At 40.2% G+C, this 25,928-nt stretch overlaps 1 protein-coding gene across 1 annotated transcript in view; it reads right to left on the reverse strand.

Moving 5' to 3' along the window:
• Positions 1-9,229, reverse strand: part of slc25a13 (solute carrier family 25 member 13) — a 52,485-nt gene extending 43,256 nt beyond the window's left edge. Inside the window, exons 1-4 of the mRNA XM_005728911.1 lie at positions 9,146-9,229; positions 7,578-7,631; positions 7,271-7,413; positions 693-808 (exon numbers count right to left, since the gene is read on the reverse strand). Coding sequence (XP_005728968.1) covers positions 693-808; positions 7,271-7,413; positions 7,578-7,631; positions 9,146-9,157 — 325 coding nt within the window. The 5' untranslated portion in view covers positions 9,158-9,229. The remainder of the gene's footprint in view (positions 1-692; positions 809-7,270; positions 7,414-7,577; positions 7,632-9,145) is intronic.
• Positions 9,230-25,928: the final 16,699 nt, after the last annotated feature.

The raw sequence follows: 25,928 nt of genomic DNA on the forward strand, positions 1-25,928 counted from the left end.
CATTTAAGAGGAGCGCGCTGCCTGAATAAGTCTTTGGTAAATGTCAGCGAATGAGGTTCAGTGTTCAGACCTGAACTTTGTCTCACTTTACATAATAACATTATTGCTACGATTCAATAAACCGTCACTTCTATTAAGACGGTGTCCTGATTAGTTTTGTGAGCTGGTATCATCCTCAACATGATACGAACGCACAACCTGAGGAAAATGCAACGTTAGAAAGAGTAGAAAAGGTTTTCCCAGTGTTTCTTTTTTTGTCTCTCCAGATTTTGTTTTACTAAGAACACATGTGTCGAGCAAATGACTTACCTGACAATATATAACAAAGACAACGATGCTTTTCTCATGATTGAAACTGCGGTACGTGTGATAAGAATATCAATACCATAACAGGAACAGTTTAAAATGAGCACAAAATACGCGTCTGTACCAGAAGTGATCATAACTTTCTGAGCTTTTTACTATGAGCAGTGAATCAGTATACACTTTTAAAGTTTATCACAATATCTACTACATGCATCAGAATCAGGATCAGAATTATGTTTAGTAAAAATAAAATATGTTTAATAAAAAAAACTGTGGTACAGAAATTGATTGTCTGGCATTTACATCAGATTTGCACAGTAGATGCATCTGTGCAAACTTAACTACAGCTAAAGGTTAACTTGTAAATCAGATGCAGAGTTACTTACCAAAAGTGGTAATCCCAATGCCCGTTTTATCAAACAGCAGGAAGGCAACCATGAAAAGTGAGTCTGGGGCACACAGCACCGATTCAAATGCTACAAACTCCTGAAAGGAGATCAAGCTAGGAGAGAGAAGGACAGAGGGAAAGAGGATAAGTAGGTCTGTAACAGACGGTTAAATGCTGCCATTTGAGCTGATTCATTACTGTGGTACGTTGTGTTTCAGGTTCCCTGTATAAATACTTCATCGGCTACGCATGTGATCATTGAGTCTTTGATATTCAATTAGCCATGTAATACATAATAAAGACTTAAGTGTAAATTACACTAATGAAATGAAATATTAAATAAAATAATTAAAAAAAACAAGTGATTTTTACACAGCATTAAACTGTAGACACCGTCATAATTACTGCCACACAGTGGCAAACCAGCACACTTGGACAAGCTATCAATCTGCGCAACACGTAATTCAAGCAGCCTTTTATCCTTTTAGTCTGTTATTCCATATGTAATGTAATAAAATCATCGAGTGTGACAGCAAGAAAATAAAACATTTTTAAAAGCTCAGTGTGTGTTCCCGGTCTGCGCTGGCAGCTAACACTGAGAGGGCCAACTTTACACCACACAAAAAAGGCTTAAAATAGGACGTTTCACATGCAGAGTGTGCCATTTTAAACAAGCAGACAGGTGTGCAGGGGCTTGGGAGCCAGTTAAGGACATCAACATAAATTTAATATAAGATGAGGCCATTATGTGAAAGCCAACAGGAGCCATGGCGAAAAACGAGAAAATGAAGGGTGAACTTTGTTTGCCACAACACTATGAGACGAGCTGAAAGTCTAGTTTTCCTATTACAGCACTTCATCTCTTTGTCACTGCTTTCCTAGAAGCCTCAATAGAGGTACACACGTCCACATGTACCATCAGCAAGCAAAAAAATAAACACAAAAACACTGCCTATGTGTGAGCCCACTGAGAGCCCCCTCAGGAAAGTCCCACTGTGGAGAACTGGACCACGCAGTCTAGCCTTTATATAGGCCCTGGTTCACAGTTGCCCTAAGTCCATTATGAATTTCACAAATGGATCTGATAATTACAGGAAGGGTCAGCGTTAATGAGCAGTCCCCGAGCATCCATCTATTAAACCCATTTCAATTTCCGAGGGGGAGTGTGGCAAGGAAGGAGGGGGGGCAGTGATTGCATTTTCCTTGTTGTTGTAATTAATTATGTTACTGATGAAATTTAGAGGTGTTTGTTTGGCCTTTAGAGTTTAGGTTTCAGGCTTGTGTGCATTTATATATACACAAAGTATAGGTTTATAACCAGAAAAAGACTGCAGTATAGAAGACTGGAGGAGGAGGCGTCGACAGAAAGTAGTGCTTTAGGAACTTATTCTTAAACATGAATCCCAGAGATCTTTCATAAAGCAGCGCTTGGATAAAAGCTTTATAGTCTTTTGAATGCAGTCTTCAAAACTACTTTTTCTCCCTTCCAACATTCGTGAAAAACCCAACGAGGCAAAGCGGCAGCGACAAAAGACACAGATTAATACCTGCTTTCAATAAAAACCCAGAAATACATTTCGAAAGATAGCATCGATACATTTCGAGAAAGGCATTGTGTGTGTGCTGGAAAGGGAGCCGCTCAAGAACAAAGGGAAGTGTGGAGAGGGGATAAAAGTGAGCGTACAGTTTCTCCTCAGCGGCAACTGAAATCAGCTGTCATTGTTTCAAAGGCAAGGCTAATTGTTTTATTAACTAAGCAGGTAGTTCTTAAGAGCAGGCCCCCGCTGATGGTAAGTAGGTGGAAGGGGGCACAAAAGCTCACTGCAGAGTCCGGGGATCTACTGTTAAAAACAAGGCTAATACCCTCGCCGCTCACACTGCTGGAATACTCACAAACTCTCCAACACCTCGCCGATCCTGTGCGACACGTGCACAGCACACTCGCAGGTTAATAAAAGGAATTTAAGCAAGCACAGCCTCAAAGACTCACAGAGAATCGCTGTTTTGAGATGGAAACAAGGGAAAATGTCAGCTATGTGTTTTTGGAGTTCTTTTCACACGCATCAATTTGCATGCACGCTGGTCATCCCGTCTGTGTTTTCCCAGACATGGATAATCAGGATATTAGTGTAACCGAGAGGGCCGTTGATCAAGAAAGGGATTGGACCACGGGGGTGGAGAGGGGTCCAGACAAGATCCAGGGGGCATCTCCGTAAAGCGCACTGAAAAACATTCCACGTGCTCATAAGCATTTACACACAACTCTGCAGCCGGGGATGAAGCTTATGATGGTTGATTAGCAAGCGCCATGACGGCTGCAAAATGATTACCATGAGGGGAAAAAAAAGGGGGGGGGAGGGTTGCATCATTTTTTGCTATGCAGACTCAAACCCTGACGAGACCGCTCAATAATCAAATCAACCAACAGCATCTACCAACCATCAACTGCTATGGCATGTGTCCAGGGCTGCCCCATCCATGTTTGCAGGCTGGGATGAACCGCGGAAGACGGGGCTAATGTGATACTCCTCATTTGCTTACTTTACTCCATGGGATTTGTTAAATCCTTTAAACAGCAATATTTATGGGATGTATTACATGACAAAGGCTTGCATGTGTTTCTATGGATGACAGCTGAATGACACTTTTGTCATGATGCCAATTCAATGCAGTTTAAACTGTCTCCGATATGCCTGTCTGACATTACAACTATATTCCACATATATATGTTTATCTCATCTTCATCACCCAGCTTTTACTTCTGTCTTCTCTCAGCAGGCATTTAAATACACAAAAAATATACAAAAAAAACCCAGGCTTGGAAATACTGTTTACAAGTAACATAAATGCATGGTGTTGCTGTGGCCCGGCTGATAGAAAGACAGCTCTCCTTCGTTGATAGTAGTGGGGGAGAGGGGCCTAGAGGGGCTTCAATAATCCCCTGTCCGTGGCATCTTGGCGCTGTTACTGACAGCCTTCCACCCACCTAGAGAACACTTGCACACAGACACACCCCAAAAACCCCACATACACACACACACACGCAGGTGAGCGGTATGTGTTCGGCTTCTAGGAGTGGACACCCACCAGTCCAAGTCCAGAATGCTCGCAGCCTCTGGAAGACTGCTATTTTCCCAGCACGCTCCCTTAACAAAGTTTTTTCTTTTTTTTTTTCCAAACCTCCAAGAGTCTATGGGTGGAAGTGTTTTTTTTTTTCACACTTGAACAGATGCTTCTATCAAAATATCAGGGGGAAGAAGGAACGGATAGAAAGGTAGGGAGTCGGAAAGAGGCGAATGAAATAGAGGGAGCTCAGAGTGCACTGTAGTATGTGAGTGCAAAGAGAGAGTGATGATCAGATAGGAGGAATGTGCGAAAAGTCAAACAAGAAAAAGAGAGGACATAAATAAGTTGACTGAAAGAGAAAAATCTTTAAACCGTCTTCTAGGCCTGTATGTCAGGTCCCTGGAAATTGAGGCATCTCCACCCTCAAAGCCCTGTTTCTGTTTCGCTCTCTCTTGATCTATCTATCTATCTATCTATCTATCTATCTATCTATCTATCTATCTATCTATCTGTCTCTCTGTCTCACGGGGACGGCGAGAATAAGAGGGAGAAAAGTGATTTCCACATAACAGATTGTTAGGACTGTCACTATATCCCCTGATTTACACAGTCACAGAGAGGGAGACAGACAAATGTATTTTCACTGTTTACATTGCTTCCCCCCCCCCATTCCACAAACATTGAGCCACTCAGATACACACTCACACACACATTGTGTAAGAAAAATTTCTCTCGCACAACACAAAAGTAAGCGAGCGTGCCACCTCCCATCCGACCCCCTGCTAAATCTATTATCCCCACACTCATCTTGCTGAAATGGAGTCCTACCTGGCAAAAACAGCAGCAGGCGCACTAGCTGCAAATACGCTGCACCTCATATACCGACCGAAACGTATTGTTCGCGAGTGTATTTGCATGAGATCGGGCATGCTGGATGAAAATCCAGCCGCTAAAGTGGCTTGTTTTGTCTTGCTCCTTGTTCTTTTCTGGAGCTTTGCACGGCTGAGTGCTTAAAAAGAGAAAACAAAAAAACTACGCAATTCTGTTTTCATGCTACAGGCGACGGCCCTGAGGCTGTCGCATCTCTACTTATTGTGTTTCTTCTGTGTTTGTGAGGTCTGCAGAATAATCATCTGGTCTCTTTTGCCTCATCAACTCGTTTGTCTGTTAAAGTTCAGGAAGAAAATAACACATCACAATGCACAGGCCTGTACAGCGACTATACGAAAAGAAAGTGAATCGCATCTAAACTAAGTCTAAACAATATTTGGAAGAAAAAAAAAGATTTTTTTTCTTTTAAAAATGACTCTTTTTCCTGTTTTGCCCCCATATCATTTCCATTCTCTTCCACAAAACCAAAATGAGGTTTAGATACAAAGCCTGGGCCATGGGTTCCTAATAGATTTACCCTGATGCCACGGCCACCATTTATCCTGCTCCAAAGCCGCACAATGCAACTGAGTGCTCCTGAATAGCATGGGCAATTACAGTGCATGTGTGATTTTTTTTCTCTCTCTCTCTGTGTATGTGTGTGCGTGCGTGCGTGCATGTGTGTGAGAGAGAGCATGCACGTTGCTCTCTCTTTTTCCAATTCCAAAAACCCCCACTACTCACATCTCACTGTCCTCTGTAAGTGCAGACACACACACACACACATACACACACACACCTTAAAGCAGATGTAATAACATGAAACTACACAGCCATGTGCACTTTGCTCTTTGTAGAAGCCCAGGTGGTTACCATGGCAATGTGGGCCTTTTTTTAAAATCTTTTTTGACTTACCCTAACATTTTATTACCCATCATTATGTATCATTAAATACATACATATTAATGTAAAAAACAGGGGTGATGGGGATGGGAGGGGGGAGGCGTAAGTGTGAAATTAGGGGTGTATCTACAAAAAAGCCAACACCTGACAGGGGCCTTGGTGGTTTTGATGTCTCATTGCTATATAATTCATGTATGAACGTCCCCCTGTGCATTTCTTACACCAAAGGATTAAGTCATAGGTTTGTTTATAAAATGCAAAGTAACACTAGGAGGCTAGTCACACAAGATCAAAGGGATACATAATCCATGTACTAATAGCTTTAATAAGAGTCTATCATGAGCTTACCTCCTAGCAGGTGGCTTAATATTAATAAGGCTGAATACATTTGTGGTTCAAATAGGAAGTTCAGCCCGAAATCAAATGTGCATATGTTCCTGCAGCCTGAAGGGCAATTCATCTATCTAGTCTGTTTAGTTGTGGGATTAAATATAATGAACCTAAATGGCACTTGCAAAATAAACGAATAAATCAAATGAAATCATTAAAAACATGCAGCAGCAATGTGTCTTTTCCCGAAATAATAACCAGGTTGATCAAAAAAATGCAAAACTTGGCTGTGAGCAAGAACTATTTTCTTTCTCCAGTCTTGATCCACCAACCAAAAGAAACGTGCATCTAGCCAATGTCTGATTTAGGCTTCTGTGTTGAATCTATGCAACACCTACAACACAGCCTACGCAAGTGGTCAACGCAGTTGCCAACACACTATTTCGTGAGGAGTTTCTCACTTCAGTTTCATTCTCTTCCAGCTAGTTCAAAACATGGCAGTAAGAGGAGCTGGAAATGCACAGGAGGAATCAATGGTACCAAACAGGCCTATCAGAGTCGCTGAGGCCTGCATTAACATGACGTGTAGCTACATTTCTAAGATTGTGCATGTAGGGCTTTAGAAAAGTTTGTGGTCATGACGTACCTATGGCATAAACTTAACACAGATGTATTAATCCACTGTTATTCTACAGAGTGATATCGATGACATGTTGTGGTTAAGCAGAATAAAAGTAGTTCTTCCATGCTTTGAACACCACGAGCAAAGTGATATTTAGTTCTAATATATTCAAGAGAAAACAGACTTCCTATTTTTGATATCATCAAAACTAGCTACCCCAAAAAGAGTCTAGACCAGGGGTCCCCAATCCCAGTCCACGAGGGCCGGTGTCCCTGCAGGTTTTAGATGTGTCCTTGATCCATCACAGCTGATTTAAATGGATAAATTACCTCCTCAACATGTCTTGAAGTTCTCCAGAGGCCTGGTAATGAACTAATCATGTGATTCAGGTGTGCTGACCCAGGGTGTCAAACATAAGGTCCAGAAGCCAGAATCAACCTGGCAAAGACTCCAGTCTGGCCCACTAGATAGATTTGGCAAATAAGAAGGGCATACATTTTGGACTTTTATTTGTATTTTAATAGGCTTTGCTGCTTCTCTCTCCTATTAATGAAATTGAAATTACATATTTTTCTTATATTGAAACATCTCAGTCAAATGTGTAGTTAAACTTCTGGTGACTTCTAAGATCAAAGTAGAGTATATGTGGCCCATCATATAATCTCTGGTTTAGAGCCCTTAAGCAAGATAAAAATATCCACAAAAATATCTACCCTCCTAGAATTGTCTACAAAACCCTACATATGTGAAATTTTCATTGCCTAAAAGATAAATGGTACACTGACCCATCTTTCTTCTGGTCCACCACTCCAGCCAGCAGATTTGTGGCCTCATTGGTCAGCAGAATGTCCGTGTGAGCATGGAGGAAACGGCTCACGAAGTCCTGCGCCGACATGAAGTATTCCTCATTCTTCTTGACGCTGGCATACTGTAAAACAGAACATTTTTTTTATAAAAAATAAAGACACAAGGCTGAGCTTTAGAAATTCATTAAAAAAAAGAAAAGAAACCTAAATCAAAAGATGGGAGAAAACCTTCTTTGAAACTAGGCAAACTCAAAAAAGAGAACAAAACATATAAGTCAAATCCCACCTTTTCAAAAATGGCTTTCAACTCAGTGGGGTCGGCCCTCCTAGGCAGAACTGCCTGCAAAATGATGAGAGAATGTTTTGTGAATAGACATACCAAACCTATATCATCATCTGAGCCGGTCCTGGTGAGCCACATTGTAGAACAATGTTTTTTTTCTTTTTGGCTACTGGCTTGTAAACAAAGCTTTGTCTGTCTGCAACCACCTCTTACACACTGGAATGCTTTTAATCACATACCTGTGATCACATATTGTACAGTCAATGTTTCTTAATTAGCTTTTTATGTTATTTTTATTGTTTTAGACAATATTTCTTAGGGCAAGGATGTCAAACTCATTTTACATGGTGGGCCACTTTGATCTTAAGTGGGCCGGAGCAGTGAAACTCCCCTTTCACTCAGTGTAAAGAAGTTTAACTACACATTTAGCTGTGAAGTCTTAATATAAGAAAAATACTTCATTTCAACAGTATTTCTTAGTTTTTCTAGGGGATAAAGAAATACTGCTGTGAGAAATGAAAGAAATGTGTCAGCGTGACTTAAATTGTAACAACTGAATTTGTAAAATTACAGAAAAATGAAAAGTGATATAAAAAAATATCAGACTGTTTTTTAGTGTAGACGATTGTAAAATAAATAAATAAATAAATCTACAGTAAAAAACAGGCAATTTTCTGTCATTTAATTCTATATCTATTACTTATGTACGGTGGTGTAGTATGATTATCCAGAGGTAAAGTTTTCATAAGTAAGAGAAGCAGCAAAACTTAATAAAATACAAATAAAAGTCCAAAATCTGTGCCTTTCTTCTGATTTGCCAAAGCTGTCTAGTGGGCCAGATTGGAGTCTTTGCCGGGCTGATTCTGGCCTCTGGACCTTATGTTTGACACCCCTGTCTAAAGGGAATGAATTATATATGTTGTCTATAGGTTTCTACATTTAGTTAAAGCCTCTGGAAAAAGTTTGTGAAACCTTTAGAAGAAACGTCAGTACCTCCCGTCTCAGATAAGAGCTGTAGGTGATGATGATGGTGTCAAAAAACATGTTAGAAGTTTCCTCCGCTCTGCGGGAACTTCTGCACCCGGTGGGGCGTTCATAACAGAAACGCCACAACTTGTAGCATGATGCTATCCAAGGTTACCGGTGACTACAACCGACTTTTTATTAAGTAAGGTGGAGAAGAGGCCAGGGAGGAACAAGGTGGAGTTAGAAAAAGGAAAGGAAAAAAAGGAGTGAAGGAAGCGATAGCATCATTGCTGCATTTTACATCACTGTGGAAACACCACTTCATTCAGCTTATAATAAAAAATGCTGCAAGCCAAATATTCACCAACTAGCTAACCGGGACCAGTAAAGTCTCAATGTCATTACCGTGTGGTCAGTGTTAAACTCTAGCACATCCTATTAGCTGGCTAACCGGCAGTTAGCGAGCCCTCCTCCGGGCAAACGTCATGACAGGCGGAGGGCTTCGGGCCGCACACCCCCTGCACCGGGCACACATCACCGACAAGGCGACAGCTCCTGCCAGCAACACGGGGAGGTGACGTGGGGAAAACTCAGCAGCTGCTTACCTTTGTTGCCATGCTAAAGCGAGCTCACTGTCAGATAGTCCTGATCACTTCCTCCTGCGTGACGGCGTTCCCATGGAGATTACGCGCCGGTGCAGTGCCAAAGGAAGGTGAAAGAGGATCAACCGCGCACGTGGTGCGGGCCATGGAAGGTCGGGTTGTTTTTTTGTTTTTTCAAATTGTATTTGTTTTATTTTTTATTTTATGCATTTACAGAGAGAAAGTTCTCTTGTTGGTACTGTGTCTTGTATTAATCTATTACACACTCCCAAGATCCATAGGATGCATAAGGCATAGGATGGCGCACAAGGCCCTGATAATATGTGCATGTACTTTGGATAGCTAAGGAGTCTAAATATTTGTTTTGCCACTTTGCAAAGAAGACATTCACTATAAAATCAGTTTAGGCTTTGTCCCAGACACTAAGGTGTCACGCGCTAAGCTCATTTTAAAGTTACAACTCAAAATAATCATCCATTCCTTTATAATCCTTATCCAATAAAACTTAACACACTTATTTTGACCTTTTGGCTCATATACAAACATGCATACGTACACTCACTATCAGAATTTGTTTGCCACCAGCATAGCTGTATGTAAAGAAATAGTCACATCATCATAAGTATATTGTGATGATTTCTTGTCATTTTTCTGTAAAACACATTGGAAAACTTGGAAAAGCTTTAATAGGAAACATAATCATGTTTGTGTGGGCTTATTCTTACACGTGCCAACTATCTATTGTACTGAGCAACAGAGACCTGTAGACATCAGTGTGAAAGCTTCAGTTCCTTCCTCCAGCCTTTTCTTTCCTTGCAGCAAATGGTTCCTATACTTTATATCCAGCTTTTCTAGCCCATCTGTGTCTTGTGCCAGGAGGGAAAAGGTACAGAGAGAATTTCATGACTACAAAAGCAAAGGTTAACATTACTCACAGCATAAAAACAATTTAAAAGGGAGCAAAAGGGCCCTAATGGCCCGACAGTCTTCAAAGAAAATGTATTTTGCGCTCAAAATAATTCATAGCTTTTTGCTGGTGGCTTTTCAGCTTCCCGGAGACCCAGCATGAACCACTGTATTTTTCCCAGCAGGCTCTCTGCTCCTCGCAAAATGGCCTTCACCAGGGCATACCTTGCATCCCCTCCAAATATTGACAGCACCGGGTCCATCGCTTATTGGAAAAATGGCTGTAAGTAATGTTTTATCAGCCGATGCAATCTCCACACCTGTATTTTCTCCTGTCATATGACAATATTTGACAAGATTAATGATTTGATCCAGTGACTTATTTCCCATCACTGTCAGTCTGCTGCAAACAACTCGCTTGCTTGTGGCATTTAGTAAAAAAAAGCATGTAGTAGCATTTTCATTTGTATTATTCATGAACTTGTATGAGATGTGCAAACTAGTGTGTAGCAGCTTAGACATGAAACTCGTGATTTTTTTAACAAGGTAATTCCTTTAAAAAAAAAATCCCACTGGGCGAAATTACTTTGCTTGTCAAGCCTTGTAGAAAGGAAACCAACAATGATTGTGCCAACCACCAAAAAAGCAAGCGGGTTAAAAATAAACCTTGCAACCTTTGAACTTCCACGGCTTGAGGGGTCTCCTGCCCACGTCCCCGAGGACCCACGTGTCCTGACAGCTTGAGCGATGAGTGGCGGACGGCTGTCTCAATCCGCCTCCTCCTATTTTTAACCCACACTAAACACAGAGCTTCGAAAATAGGCTCGAGCTCTAAACAAATGATTAATAGGGCATTTAGGGTCTCCCCACTGACCCGTGTGTCCCTATTAACAGCCAATAACACAGGCCCTTTGGGGTCAAAAGGTTTAAAGACTTTCTAATAAAAGTAGCAGAGACATGGGGATGTGTTTTGGAGGAGAAAAAGTTTTGTCTCAGTTTGAAATGCTGACAAGTTAATAATCCCTTCTCAAATGGCCCCACCGCAGTAAAATGGCCAGTTTGTTCTTACTTTTTATTGCTATCATCTGTCAGTCACTCACATCTTTTTTTCTGCCTCTTCTTAAGTGGACTGAAAGAGCTAAAACAGCTTTACAGTAATGTTCTTGCTGGGGCTTTATTCTCCTTCCCCACTCTTTCTTTTCTTTTTTGGATGAATGTGAATTCTTATTGTAGTTTTAGGAAGGAAATGCCTAATGGATTCCCAAAGACGTATTCATGACATGGTAATGAGATTCAAATTTGTAAGACGTTTTTACCTGAAAAAAAAGAGGAGTGTGGTTGTGGCAGTGGCTTTGTCCTGTTTTCCACAGCTAAAGAATGCAATTTTTCTGTCACTCTCACTATTCCTAATGCCATTTTGAAATGTATGTGATGAAGATACAAAACCAAAGAGAGCTTAAAAGTGGAAACATCACAGTAATGCACTGATGTGTCGCTTGTCATAACTGGGTTTCCTAGGGTTGATGTAGAGCACGGGTCAGTGGTAAGTTATATCCTGAAAATGTAATGCTTCAAATTGTTATCATTGTACTCGTATATTTTTATCAGTAATGAAAATATACGAGCAGAAGAAGAATATAAGAAATGTTTCTGGCAGGTAGATGTTCCAGTGTGAAAGAGATATTTTACAGGGTTTTACAACCTCAGAAAATTATTTCTTCATGTAAAAAATATCAGAGTACTGTGCTGTATAATATGGATAGCTTTTGGTTGCCATTGTATTTTTACTCTTTTTATACTACTGTAGTTTATTTCCAAATTAATTAGGTTATTTGCTCTATTTACTTTAAACTGTATTCAAATGCTGTACCTCTGTGTCTGTAAAAGCACAATTCCCTGAGCTGAGTCTAAATCTGGATGTCCTAACCTATTTTTTCTGGATTCAGTTTCTTCTCTTTCTTTAACTGTGACCAGATATCAGCTCTTATAAGTAAATACGTTTATTTATATAGCGCTTTTCAGGAACAAAGGTTACAAAGTGCTTTATAATATAAAATAAGATAAAGCAATTAAAACATAATATAAGGAAGCCTTCAAAGGTGGATCTGAAGCTTTTTCTACTCCTTGTACTCCACTGTAGCAGTAATGGCGCTGTAGTCAACATTTTCAGCAACATCAGCTGTGGCCAGGTGTAATTAATTGCCACAGGGGTTTGGTCATGGTGGCCGGTTGCTAGCTAAACCGTCTGTGTGATGTGTTTTCACTATGGTAAACACGTCACAGAACCACAGCAATCCGTTTAAATAAAACATGTCTGAAATAACCAACACAATTCAGCTTAATTAATCATTTAAAACACTGAAATTTCCACAAGTCTTTGTCCTTGCCTGCACTGAATATTTTACATAATCTGTACAATCTCCTTGGAATGCAATACATTTTTACAGAAAAGTTTCATTTCTGTACAATTACTGTTATTCAGTACTGAATGAGATTTAATACAGCATTGTTTTGTGTGACTTAACTGAAAATGAGTATACTGTAATCTTTTTTCTACATAATTGTACAAGGTTTTCTGCTATGCCGGGGGAGTTTGTTACACACTGTACACCTAATGCATCCAATATCAGTGAACTGAAAATATTTGATGCCATAAAAAACGGGTTGAAAATTAGCCATAGGTTAATGTTGCTAAATCTAAATAAGTTCTTTCTTAATAGTAATAGAGGAGAAGAAAAGTGTTGGTACAGTGAACTAATGCTAATGTAATGTGCTCATGTTTATGTGTTGCATTTTATTTTTTTATTTTTCTTTTCGCTAAACCTCCATCCATTATTTTATTCTACTTATTACCTCATTATACTGACATGTGTGTTTGTGTATCTGGTAATCCAAAAAAAAAAGCAATTTAAAACATATTAGTAAGTCACAACATTACCTCACCACCAGAGAAGATCCTGAATACATCCAGAGATGCACAGAGATGTTATCTATAGTATTTTCGCATGATTTGTTTGTTTTTTTTAATTCATTGGGGAAGGTATAAAGGTAAAAGAGTACCACTGTTACACATTAGTACAAAGGTAGAACATGTCTCTGATACTGCAAAGTGAAAATGTTGTTAATATAAAGGCTGGATTGAAAATGTCGGAAAGTCAAACAGGAAATATGGTTTTGTCTGTCTGTTTGTTTTTTAATGAGTTACTTTATCGATGAGGGACAGAAAGAAGAGCCCTTCAGGCTCATGTTGTAACACACCAAACCACTTTTTAAATGTACAGATGATTTTAATTAAAATTTTTAAATTTTGGCAAATTCATGTTGGCAAAATCTGATTGCATATTGATAACTGTGTATCCCTGACCTAACTTAAATCTTAATTCTTCCAATATAATAGTTTCTAAAATGGTTTCAGTTGATATTCTCAGTTTATCTTGCTCAAGGACACAACAGCACAATGGCTGCAAAACCTGTAACCACTTGATAATAACCGCCGCACTTCCGCTATAATTGTTTCCCCTGAGAACCAAAAAGATGCCAGAGTCTTTTCTTTTGTGCTCAATATTTGCAAAAATACAAACTCGGATATGAAACAAATTGCTCTGTGGAGGGGAAAAAAACATGCAAACTGGGAATGAGTATCGCAAGCCACAGAGCAGACTGTGCTCGCGTACTGTGACATGACTCAGTCAAATCTGTTTTACATAAAGGACAAGAGAGTGGTGAGGGGAAAAAATAGTGGAGCCATTCCTAGGAAATAAGCCACAGTTTAATATGTTTTACATACAAGACAGAAAATGTGTTTTGTAGGTTTATCTTCACTGTCACTTCCATAAAAAAGTGCTAATACATAGAACAGCAAATGCATCCTTTGTTTATCAATCATATAGGGCCTATTAGCAAAATAATAGACTCTGTGCATACTCTGCTGCTGGACTAACAACAAAAACAGTTTGTCTTATAATCTACTTACTTTACACCAATCAGGTTGTCAAAGACTATTCTTAATCATCATACATAACATGCGCTGCATTAAAGTGGCATTCTTGTAAACACCATATCTGTAATAGTGTGTGACAAGCCGCCTTTGTTTACACCATAATAACTGGGTGTTTGAATAACTTCTCAGTGACTTTAAGTAACCAGCCAGACTCACTCTGCTTCCATTCAGCTGTGCAGGCTGTTAACCTGAGCTGACGTTTGGCTTGGAGTGGACTGTGGAAGGTTATATATCGAACAGTAGGGCTGACTGGACTTCTCAATCATTTCACCTGCGGTCTTGAGTAATGGGAGTGCTCTCCTTGCACACACGCTTAAGATATAATGTGTGTCTGCTTGCCTCATTTGGCAAATCTTGACTTCATAAACATGTGAGACAAGTTCACGCCCGCGCGCACTCGGAGACATTTATTTGAAGCTTCACACTCTTTACTCTCTGTCGTGAAATTCCCCTGAACCTCAGGGCGGGCTGTCTTCACTGTAGCTTCTGAATGAATCTGTTTAGTATCTTTCAGTTCACATGAAGCGCTACACTAACCATGCTTCGGGGCATCTGGGATGGGCTAGGGGCCTGGCATAGCAGGGGAAAGGGTGCATGGGAACTTTGAGATGGTCCAGACAGGCTAGTCAGCAGGCTTGAGCTCCTCTCTTTCACAACAACAATAAGGAGCCACTCTGGAGCACGCTCAGACCCTGCAACCTGAGAGGGCACAGGGGTCCTCAAGGATGCCTGGCTGGGATAAATGAACCCAGATGCTTCCCACAAAAGCAGAGCGACCAAGCCGCAGGAAGTAGGCTTGTAGAAAAAAAAGAAGACCTTTCTCTGTTTTTGTTTTTTTTTAACTTCTTCTCCCCATAGTTGAGGTGGTTGTCGGTCAGATTCCTGTGCTTTCTCATAACCACAGATCACAGAGGCCTCCGTGCGAGGAGCATTGTGGGAAATTATCAGAGGGCCATTTGTCTTTGAAGGAGAATGAGAGCAGCAGCAAATCTTTAAGTCCTTTCCTGTTCCTCTTCCTGTCAAGCTGCCACCTGGACTGAAGGAGGAGGGAGTGAGAGAGTGACGGTGCCATTTGTCTAAATGACTTAATTGAAGTTCAAGTTGGCGCAGGAAGTTTTAGAATGCAACATGAATGGTGCGATTGAATGTTTTTGAATTATTTATTTGCGAGCTTGCTTTTAATCTTTTTATCTGAGATGCCGAACTCTCGCTCAGCTGTTGGTTCCCATTTGGAATATAATACCTGTCTCATTTTCGTTTAAAGGAGCCGTTTCTAATAGCTTTTTTCTTTCTTTCGATCAATACCCTTCTGATGTCTGTATTATAAAATGAAGGTACAGCTAACAGCCACTTATGTTAGCTCAAAGGTTGAAATCAGGGGCAAAGGTGACAAGTTTTGTCTAGTAGCATGAACATCCTGGAGCCTCCACTGTTTTGCTAAGCTTGATTAATAGCAGCCCCATGCTCTATGTTGCCACTTACGACATAGACCTCAGCAGCTGTGACAGCACAGGGATGACACTTCTCTAGCTTGCTCATTATATTAATATAATTGCTATATTCTATTAATTCTGCTTTTTTTTTTTTACAGCTTCTGCTTCATTTCAGGAAATGCAACTGTTCTTCACGATTTGTTGAGTCTAATATTAACAGCTCAGTTTTACAAATCACTCACAGATTTATCAGTACACAAGTATAAATGCAAACAGCAACGCTGTCCACTATGGAGGGGATTTATTGCAGCTCTATACATGCTTTAACCTGACAGCTAATATGTCAGGGTAGGGAGAGAATAATGTCTTACTATGATAATCGCAGCATAAAATATGTATAGGTCTGTATGTGCCCTTTCTCCTCCCTAGCAGGTCGGCTAGTCAGAACGAAACTTTGCAGGAGCATCGTGACACATGCGGCAGTTATGTTTTTCTTTGGATTTTTACACATATTATGTTCATTTCATCATCCCCCTGTAAATGCGATGCTATGTACTCTGTTTTATCTGTCAGGTTTAACATACAGCAACAATACCTAACTTAAATTTGTTTCTGTGATGGATCTTTTGATTCAGTCATCGCTAAATATAGAAGGAAGATTTGAAAATCGTTGCAGGCCTGACAATAAACCCCTGTGGGGCAGGTTTTTTTTGCGGGTCATTCTAATAGAATTAAACTGAAACTACAATATACTTAGCTACACTAGCTAAATATATATTCCCTCTCAAATACACTATAACAGGGAGTTACTAAAAATGTAATTGAATCTGTATTCACATATCTGTCAAATAACTAAGCAACCCTAACCTCAATCAGAGTGGGTGGTGTAATAAAAAAATAATAAAATGAACTACATGAAAAAACCGGACTGCAGATATGTTCTTTAATGCATTAGCGCTTCAAAGTGTATTTTCCACTGCAGACTGCAGCGATGCGGTTCTCACCAGGGATCCCGGGAGTAGCCTGTGTCACAACTAATCTGCCAGGCTCCCCTGATGCCATCCAGACGCCCCATCCCGAAACACACACCGGCTTCTTTGTTTGCTTCACTTGAGGTTTAGGCGCTTTACTTTCCACTAAGTTGGACGCGCACTAACACGTATGCAGATGCATGCAGGCTTACACGGGCACACACTTTAAATAGGTATTTGGATACACACTCAAGCATATTACTGTACACTCCACCACACAACCACACACCTACATTCACAAACCACCCCCTGTCTGGACTAGATGAAGCAGCGAAGAATAAACGACAAATTTCCTATTTCATTTCACTAAGCCCTGCCTGCTTTAGCTCACTCCTAAGTTGCCTTGCCATGTCGGAAGAGCAAGAGTTAAATTGGAGAGGACTACATTTCCTGAAATGAAATGACTGTCAACTCAACTTTGCTCGTTCATCTAAGAAGAGTGCAAGAAAAATGCCACAGTCCTTCTATTCTGCTTTTGCACGGCGAGCAACAAACACGGTTTGAAAAATGAAAGGCAGCCTCGGTAGAAGTCATCGCTCTCAAATGAATCACGAAAGAAAGTTGCGTTGTTTGTCCGTCTTTGATCTCAAAGTAGCGAGCATCAGGACCATTAGGAAGTGCTGACATCTATCTGATTAGGATGACAAAGCATTAAGCACCTGTGTGTGTGTGTGTGTGTGTGTGTGTGTGTGTGTGTGTGTGTGTGTGTGTGTGTGTGTGCGCGTTCATGCGCCTCCAAATGTAAATCGCATCTGCTGTCGAAAGTGTCCATGCGCTCGCATTAATGTGATTTCCACGCATTTCGCATTTCACTTTTCACGTGTGCATTACTTTGAGTGTCTGTGGAATCGAGTGTGCATCTTTGTTCTTCTTCAACATCTGTGAGTAAGTGCGAGGATGAGAGAGTGCATGCCTGCATGGTGTGCTGGCTGCCTTGTTCTGCCTTGAGGGGAGATAAATGGCTGAGTGTTGTTGTTGTCCAGAGAGCAGACACTCAGACAGCCGCTCACACATGATTAATTGTTTCCTTGTTGGGCCTGGGACCAGTCGACTGAGGCTGGTCCAAGGCCTCCCACCCAGTATTTCCAGACGAGTTTTTGTGTGTGTGTGTTGTGTGTGTGTGCATATGCAAGCGAGAGAGAGGCAGAGGGAAAGAGGGGTGATGAAATGCAAAGACACTAAAGAACAAGAGAGAATGTTATGTCCTATTTTATGAGTTTGTCTGTCACTGTGCTCTCTCTTGAAACATGTGCTATTGTTTTGGAGGCGGCCGCGCAGTGAAGTGGTGAGGTTGTTCTGGTTGAATGTGGTGAACATGATCGATGTGATTTGAAGGCTTGAATTTGTCCTGCACCCTTTTTATGTTCCCGTCATCTGGATTGTGCAACTTTGAGGGTCTTTAATGGACTTTTTCCTGCAATTGTTTCCCGCTGTCGTGCGGCTATAATGCAGATACGGGGACATGTAATTTACCGTGCTCTAATGACTCGATCCAACTCAAGGAAGCTCCACGAATCATGGCTGCACATCGATTTCTCATAGGTCAACACTACTCAGGTTGATCTACAGTGATGCTGGGTTTCATGGGAGTGCATGAGTGAGCCCGATGATTGATTAATTACAATTATCAGAGGCCTGATAATTCACCACAGATGATTATAACATCAAGTGTGCTTTATTGCTCTGGTGGAAAAAGCCTCTCTGGTGCCTAAATTGTTCCCCCTGTTAATTTCCTCTTCCTTCACTGTCCAGTGCTTTTAAGTGCAGCAGGACAGGTGGATGGCTGAGCCAGTGTGTTCAAATATTGAAGGCTTGGGAGGGGACAGAGCAAAAAATCTGGGAGTAAAAATAGAAAACAAACTCCCTAATTGCCAGGTATCATGGGCATACGGGAAGGAAACTCAGCAGGGGGTGTTGTTGCCACAGACGTCACAGTTAAAAACACGCTGCCATCCGCAGGGCAATTCAGCTCAGTTGCACATTATGGTTTAATGATGGCATAGGGATGACTCACATGCAACACTGATTCACTTTACATTAGACACTTAATCACAGCAGCTATTATCCCCACTTTGTGTTGATAGAAGTACCGAATACCACAAGACTTGCATTCAAAAGATGCGAAACATTTACTCGCTGAGAGTTACCAGTTGAGTTATGTGTGTTTTTGCAGGTGTGGGAGGGTTGCCGGCTACTGTCAGCCTTTCTTATTTAGCGCCATGCTGCAAAGCTGGAGAAGCAGCAAAGTCTTTCTTTCATCTGTCATTGCAGCCTCCAAGGCAGGTCCACGTGAAAAGAGATGATTTCGAGGTGTTTTGCTGTATGTAATTTTAAATGAATTGATTGTTAGATTTTGGGGAAAACATGTAAAAGTCACAAATCTTTACCATTTTTTAAATTACTACTCTGTTTTGGAGAAATCTAAAAGACTGTGTAGAATTCGACCACTAGGTGAAGCTGCAATGGACACAAAAGGGTTTTGTCTAAAAACTGCTGATGTATTTACCACAAATAAATTATTAGAGTCTGGGAAACACTTGACTGAAGAAGCCCTAATATGATTCGATTTTACAGAAAGATTTTTTTTTTTTTTTCACAGTCAATTATTTTTTTTGAACCTTCACCAAAAGTGGCACGGATAATCTTCAGACCAAGTTGCTGGTTTAACTTTTTAAACCTGTTTTATTATGGGAAATCCAAATCGGATGGAAATGTGTTACACAGGAACTTTGAGGTAATAATCTCGTCAACCATTTTTAGTACTAAAGAAAAGATGCACGTATTTTCATGAAGGTGAAGCTGGTGTGGAATTGCCTTAAACCTGGATTCTTTCTAATGGTGGGCAGCTCCTCTGGTTAACAAAAGTCTGGCTGCATTGAAGACCATGGGCAAATGACTTGGTTTCCTTATTTCTGATAAGTTTATAGTCTAAATCTCTAGTTATACATTATATTTCACAATATTATATAGATATTATAAATTATGGTCCCTATTATATTAAAAAAGAAAAGTAAAGTAGAGTATTTTTCAGGTTGGGCCTACTTTATGATTGATTAGCTACTCCTGTGAGTGCAGAGCAGTCAAATCCTCACTTTTCAGTTAAAAAACAAAAAAACACAAAAAAATAGTCCCTCTTTTATATACATGCAATATATGATTGACACCAAACTTTATTTAAGGAGTTGAACCCTTCTCTGACGTAACAAAGTGTAATTTGTACATTTATGAAACAGAAAATTCGTATTTTTCCTGGACCTGCTTAAAGCTACATTTGACATAATCAGATCAAGTTGCCTTAGCGACTATACCCTGCTGAATTGCTTGGCCTGCTCATCGCTGTTTGAAACGACACATTTATAGAATTGAGTTGGATGAATGAATAAAGTACTAATGGTTTTGCCTCAGACGCCTATCACATAACTATTCCATTCAACTTACTAATTAACTGTTACAAAAAAAGTTCACGTTTAGTGAAAGAAATCTTTAGAAGCTTCAGTGGAACTAGTCAAACTCTGATTGTGAATACTATGATTAACCCTCTGCACTCACCATAACAAAGAAAAAGACTAGATGAATATAAGATTCTTTCATTAACGCATCCATTAATGTGCAATTTAAAGATTGCTAGGCTTTTAGATAAACCTGTTTATCATGTGTTATCTTTTTCCTCCAGTATTATAAGCTTTGATACCAGTTTGTTACACTTCTTAATAATGAAGCATCAAAAAAGGTAGAACAAGATAGTCATTAATTCGTTTTCTCACCTAGCCTTAAGTAGCCAGCGTGCAGTTACTGTTTATGTAATGAAATAAAGATGCTATAAAGCTATATAATAGTCTTAACTCCACTTTGGCCAAATAGTTGAAGGTCAGAGTTTGTGGGGGATCTGTATGCTAGCTATCCTTAAAGTTTATCACCTTTGTAAAATTATCCATGCATGGCCTATGAGATGGATCATAGTCATAAAGTGCAGGACCAAACCGGGCCACTCCTAATCTGTTCTGACATCAAACCAAAGTCTGGTGTTTTCATAAGAGTAACGTTAAACTGAAACATACCCATCTATTGCTTTTGGTGTGCCAACATGTCATATCAGGTTAAAATCTGGACAGATTTAAGTGACAGTGAGGCCATGGCGTGATCCCACACCGCCTGAACTCTCCAGTGTCATGTTCCCGTGCTCGGACGAGTTTATGCACGTTTTGAGCTGGGCTGTGATGGTACTCATAAAAATTCATAGGGTCAAAGAGAAAAAAACTTGAAATGTGGCCAGATACTGTATCTGGTATTTCTATGTGTAGTGGAGGGAAATATTTCCACATTAGGTGGTCCCTTCAGTAACGTTTATGAAATTTTGGGTCAACCTGTCAAGTTAAACTGCTCCTTACTGTTGTAATTATTAGAGATCTGTTGGCTGATGTTTTTTTTTTTTTTTTAAATAATTTGGCTTTTGCCGGCCTCAGTTTCATAAGGTATAGTAAAATCTGCACTGATAGATCAGCATCAAGACATTGTATGACACACATCCACAAAGCTAAAAGACAAGTTATCAAAAGGAAAGCATGGATTTAAATGTGATTTCTCATATTTGTCCATTAAAAATAAAGCTACAGCAAGTTGTTTAGTTTCTTAGTTTAAGGCTGTAGACAGTAAACAGCAGGAAAACATAATTAGCAATTTTACTGGACACATAGTGCCAGATTATTTTTGGCTGGAGTCTCTTCTGGTTGCCGAACAACTGCTGAGAGCCAAGAAATAGTCCAAGACACATTCCACTCCTGAAACAGCAAAATGCTGAGTTTAAACTATGTTCTTTTGAAACGTTGTTAAGATATAACATGCTTATTAGTGAGCTTTGCAGGTGCCTCTGCTTGGATTTTATGATAAAATCATAAAACCACTTTTTGCACCAAGATAAGCAAACCTGCTGCTTGGTATGAGAGTTGTATAAATATTGTAATCTAATTCTCTTCCAATAAGAACATAAAGTTATTTCCACAAATATTTAACTTTTAGTTTAACACAACAATCTTTTCTTTTTTTTTCAGTCCTCTGTGTGAAGACAGCACAGATGCAAAAGTTGAGGGGAATTCTGTTTCCGGCTGACTCGGCCCTATTCTTATCCTATTCTTTTAATGCTATTTGCTGTCTTCTAACACAGTGCGTTATTACGACCTTGCAGCAGAAGTGAATCCATGAAGAAGATCTGGCTTATTCTGGTCTTTTCTTATGTACAGATACATATAGATGCTTAATCATTTTTATTTTCATTACACGTCATGTTAGTGATTATAATGTGCCTTGAGGCAACTGTTGTTGTGATTTGGAGCTACATAAATTGATCCACAGTAGAAATTTCGAGTTTCTTCAGATCTCATAGAGAGTGGGAAAACCATTCTGGACAACTGGGGATCACTTTGATGAGGATGAATGGAGCTGAAAAAGTAGCTCGTGGTCAGTCCATACTGCTTAATTGAGGCAGTTAGGGTAGAATAGACTTAAAAGCCCAAGTCCTCCTTGACACTGATGACGGTCCTATAAGGGACCCTCAGTAGGGCCCTCAGGTCTTTTGATAGGGCACTCGCCAGCGTCCTTTGGGGTTCTTTCACCCCCCACAAAAAACAGGCAGTCCTTTGTCACTGAGAGGAGGGGGGTCTTGAGGGTTGCTACTCATTATTATTTTCTAAAGTAATTATACCTTATTATCTGTGTTTACTTTAGCGGGGGTGCGAGCATACAGGTGTGGGCCATTCTGCAATGGGTTGGCATTCTCAGTGGTGAGCGCACCCCCGAGTGTCTTTTTTTTTGTGTATTTTTTTTAACACACACCCCGCCATCTTTACTTGGAGGTTTTTGGGGGTTTTTAGTAGTAGTTTTGTAGCCCCACTGCTAATTTCAGCCCAACAAAAGAAACATGCAATTAGGGCTATTATAGTAGCAGCTGCATGCTTCCTAGCTGTGCAGCGACAGCTTCGTCTTCACCCCGGCTGGTTAGTGAAGGGAGCGAAGAGAGGAGTGCAGGGCCTGTAGCAGTGGGAGAGAGAGAGCTGGAATGGTCACAGTAGCCTCCGGTGTCTGCAGAAAAGCGAGGAAAATATACCCTGGGAGGCTGGTGTGTTTCTTCAGTGTAGACACAGCGGGGACTCTCGCCCACAGACTTGTGGGCCTTGAGAACAATGGATCTGCCATCTCACAACATGAAGCGTTATGAAATAGTCCTCACCACAGTTCCATTGGCTGCTCTCTTGCATGTGGTCTCAGAACTGCGTGGGCTGAGGGAAAACAATTTGCAGATAAGGGGAAAAAAAAGCTTTACGAAGAATCTAGGCATTGGAAAAGACTTCGCAAAATTCTGTTCGCAGAATTTCTTGTATTCGGTTGTTGGTTTGAATCTCTTTAAAGTATTAGCCTAGACCTTATGAGGATATCCATATAAAGAAGCAAAGACAGTAATGGTCTTTTACAGTTCAGAAGATTTCAAATGCAATCCTTTCAAGCAGATTGTTATTCACTTCTACCCCACATCAGTCAATATCAGCCACAGTGTCAAGGTGAATCATGTGGGTCACAAAGGAACAACAACAACAAAAATTTAAAAAAGAAATGCTAGCGCAAATTAAAGTCGTCATTAAAAAAGATCAAAGAGGAACCAGAACAGAGACGCTGAAAAGCCTGATGATCTGTGTGAGGTTGAATATCGAGGGCCCACGGAGGCCCTCTCACCGCGCCAAACACAAGGGACCAATCTTACGCTCTCAGCACAAACAAAATGGTCACAAGTCGTCCTCTGTTGCTCTCACTTACCGATTCTCTCACTTCACTGACTTCCCAGCCCTTAGAATAATCATGTGGCCCAGAGCCCTTATGGGCATAAACAGATTGGGGCATCCCGCATGTTTGAGTCCAAGCTTATGGAACATGATACCTTGCTTTATTTCCTGCAGAGGGTGCTAGAAAAATAATAATCTTCACAATACTTTAGAATACTTACTTCAGTAATAAGTCTTGTACTGTTAATAAACAGTTAAATAATAATTACTGATGTTTACTGACTGACTTCCACTTATTTGGTAAACAGACCTGGGAACAATATCCGGAAGGCTGATTTATGGTTATAACCGATGTTTGTGAGAGATTGCTTCATTTATAGAGCGTGTAATGAGGCAGTAGTGGGATAAATAAAGAGCACCTTTGTGTAGCTCTGAGATGCAAGGAGCTTCGTTAAAACAGCAGCATATGGTGTCAGGAATGATAACGAGCTCACTGATCAATAATGAAACCTCTCCTACAAAACGACAATTCTTTCGTTTGAAAATTACTCGCAAATGTATGACGCTGTGCATTAAAAACGTATACGCGCCAATTGTTTCTGACACAATACATAATTTAAGTATGTTTTATATTACCCAACCTAATGACATAATTAGATACCAATTATAAGAATTTATTAGTGATGGTTGAACTGACCTGTACCATAAATAATCAGCGCTATTCCAGTTTTAACATTGAAAGTCTGTAAGCATTTAAATTTGTGTGTAAGCATCTGTAATTTAGAAGTGTTCGGTTATAAGATTTATAATGTAGCTATTTCGTCCATACTTGAGTGGTATTAGATAAAAGAATAACAACGTCCAAATCTGTTTAGGTGAAATTTAAAGCTTTAATTAATGATAAACTTAAGAATGAAAAAAAAAATCTATCAATCCAATAGAAATTTGCTATCTTAAAGGTGGTGGAAGGTGGAGATGGGGATGTCATCGTGACGGAGAAAATTTGTTTTCAATTTTCTTCTGTAAAAAAAAAAAGTTTTTTACATAACTGTCCCCCAAACCATGAAACTGATGAGATTCACAAATCTGTGACTTCAGTCCCAGAGGCGCTCTGTCCATTACCTGCAGGTCATGTGATCTTTTTTCTTTTTTTTCGAGGGGCGGAGGATTCTTGGAGACTTCTTTTGGAATCAAACATATCTCATTACTCAAACCTTATTTGCTTAGACTAACCAGCACTGGAAAAGACGGTAGTGGTTAGAAGCACTTGTATTTAATTTTACTTACACTGGAATCTGTGATTTCAAATATTTTTCTTTCTGGAGGACTCGGAAAGCTCTTTAGATCTTGGCACCACATGCTTTTATATTGTAAAGAAAATATCTCTGGTTCAAAAAATACAAAAGAAAACTGCAGTGAGAAGTCTAATCTTTAGCCCTTAATCTGGAAACTGTAATTCTAGTTTTATGAATCTTAAAGTGTGATAAATTAAGCAGTTTACGTTTTTTGGGGGCGTGTGACCTTTCACTTGTTTGATCATGTTTTTCTAATAGGGGCTGCTTTAAATCGGACCGAATAATTGCTTCAAAAAAGCCAACAATTTCCATGGAATGCAATTTTTTTCCGCAGACGTGAAAAATATTTTTCTAATGTGTCCTGTTTTTATCATTCATCCAGACTCAGAGATAATTTGTGTGTCATTAAACACATTTAAGATCTTTTAAGAGTATGTGAACGTCATGTGACCCTCCCCTTATAAATTGCTTAACTGTTTGAGGTTGTTGTGTATATTAAAAGGACAAAATAGCCACTACACTGATCCAATAAATATATGTTAAGGGAATAACGTTACACAAAATGCAAATACACCACAGTACAGAAAAAAAATGTATGTAAATACAGTGCTTGTGTAAATGTTTCCAAGTTACTTTCCACTCATGGAGGAGGATGGATATTGTTTTCAGGATGAAAGCGGCTCTTGCAGCCTCGGTCTTACTGGCATCCATTTCACCTCATTAGGACCCTGGGACCGAGAGTCGACAAAACACTGAGAGAAATCATTTTGCCGGGGGAGTGTGGCGGGGATAAATTGGCCTCTGGTTCAGTACAAGAGTCCCCGCTGTGCCAAGCGGAAGAGAAGGGCCTGGCTGGCAGTAGGGGCAGGCCCAGGCAAGGCAAGCTGGGAGGCCCCATGCTGAGACCCCCTCCCTGTCTCTGACAAACACGGCAGTGGATAATCTCTCCTTCAGGGACTCAGCCCAGCGCTGTGGGGCTGAGAGGGAAGGGGGCTGTTATCCAGCACAGTGCAAAGGAACTGCCTCTGTATGTGTGTAGCATGCACCACAAGCGCACTTACACTTGTTTGCATTGTGTGTACTTCCACCGTGCACAGCCTATGCAGCTCTATTTTTTCCCCTCATGCACACTTTGTTCACTCTTCCTCTATCGTGCAGACATCGCTTTGACAGTTTCAATAAACAGAGCCTTTCATAAAATATTTTCCTTTAAAAAAGTACAGTTGAAGCAAAATGATCCCGAATATCTGTTGAGTACTTGAACCTGAGTAAGATCATGCAAATTTATGCAGTCCAAAATAAATGCACTAAGTGTCAGAGGGCAATAACAAGCTGCCCATTACAGGTAGAT

The sequence above is a fragment of the Pundamilia nyererei genome, unplaced genomic scaffold (genome assembly GCF_000239375.1).
Source record: "Pundamilia nyererei isolate P.nyererei 1_Seehausen unplaced genomic scaffold, PunNye1.0 scaffold00030, whole genome shotgun sequence".
NCBI classification, from domain to species: Eukaryota; Metazoa; Chordata; class Actinopteri; order Cichliformes; family Cichlidae; genus Pundamilia; species Pundamilia nyererei.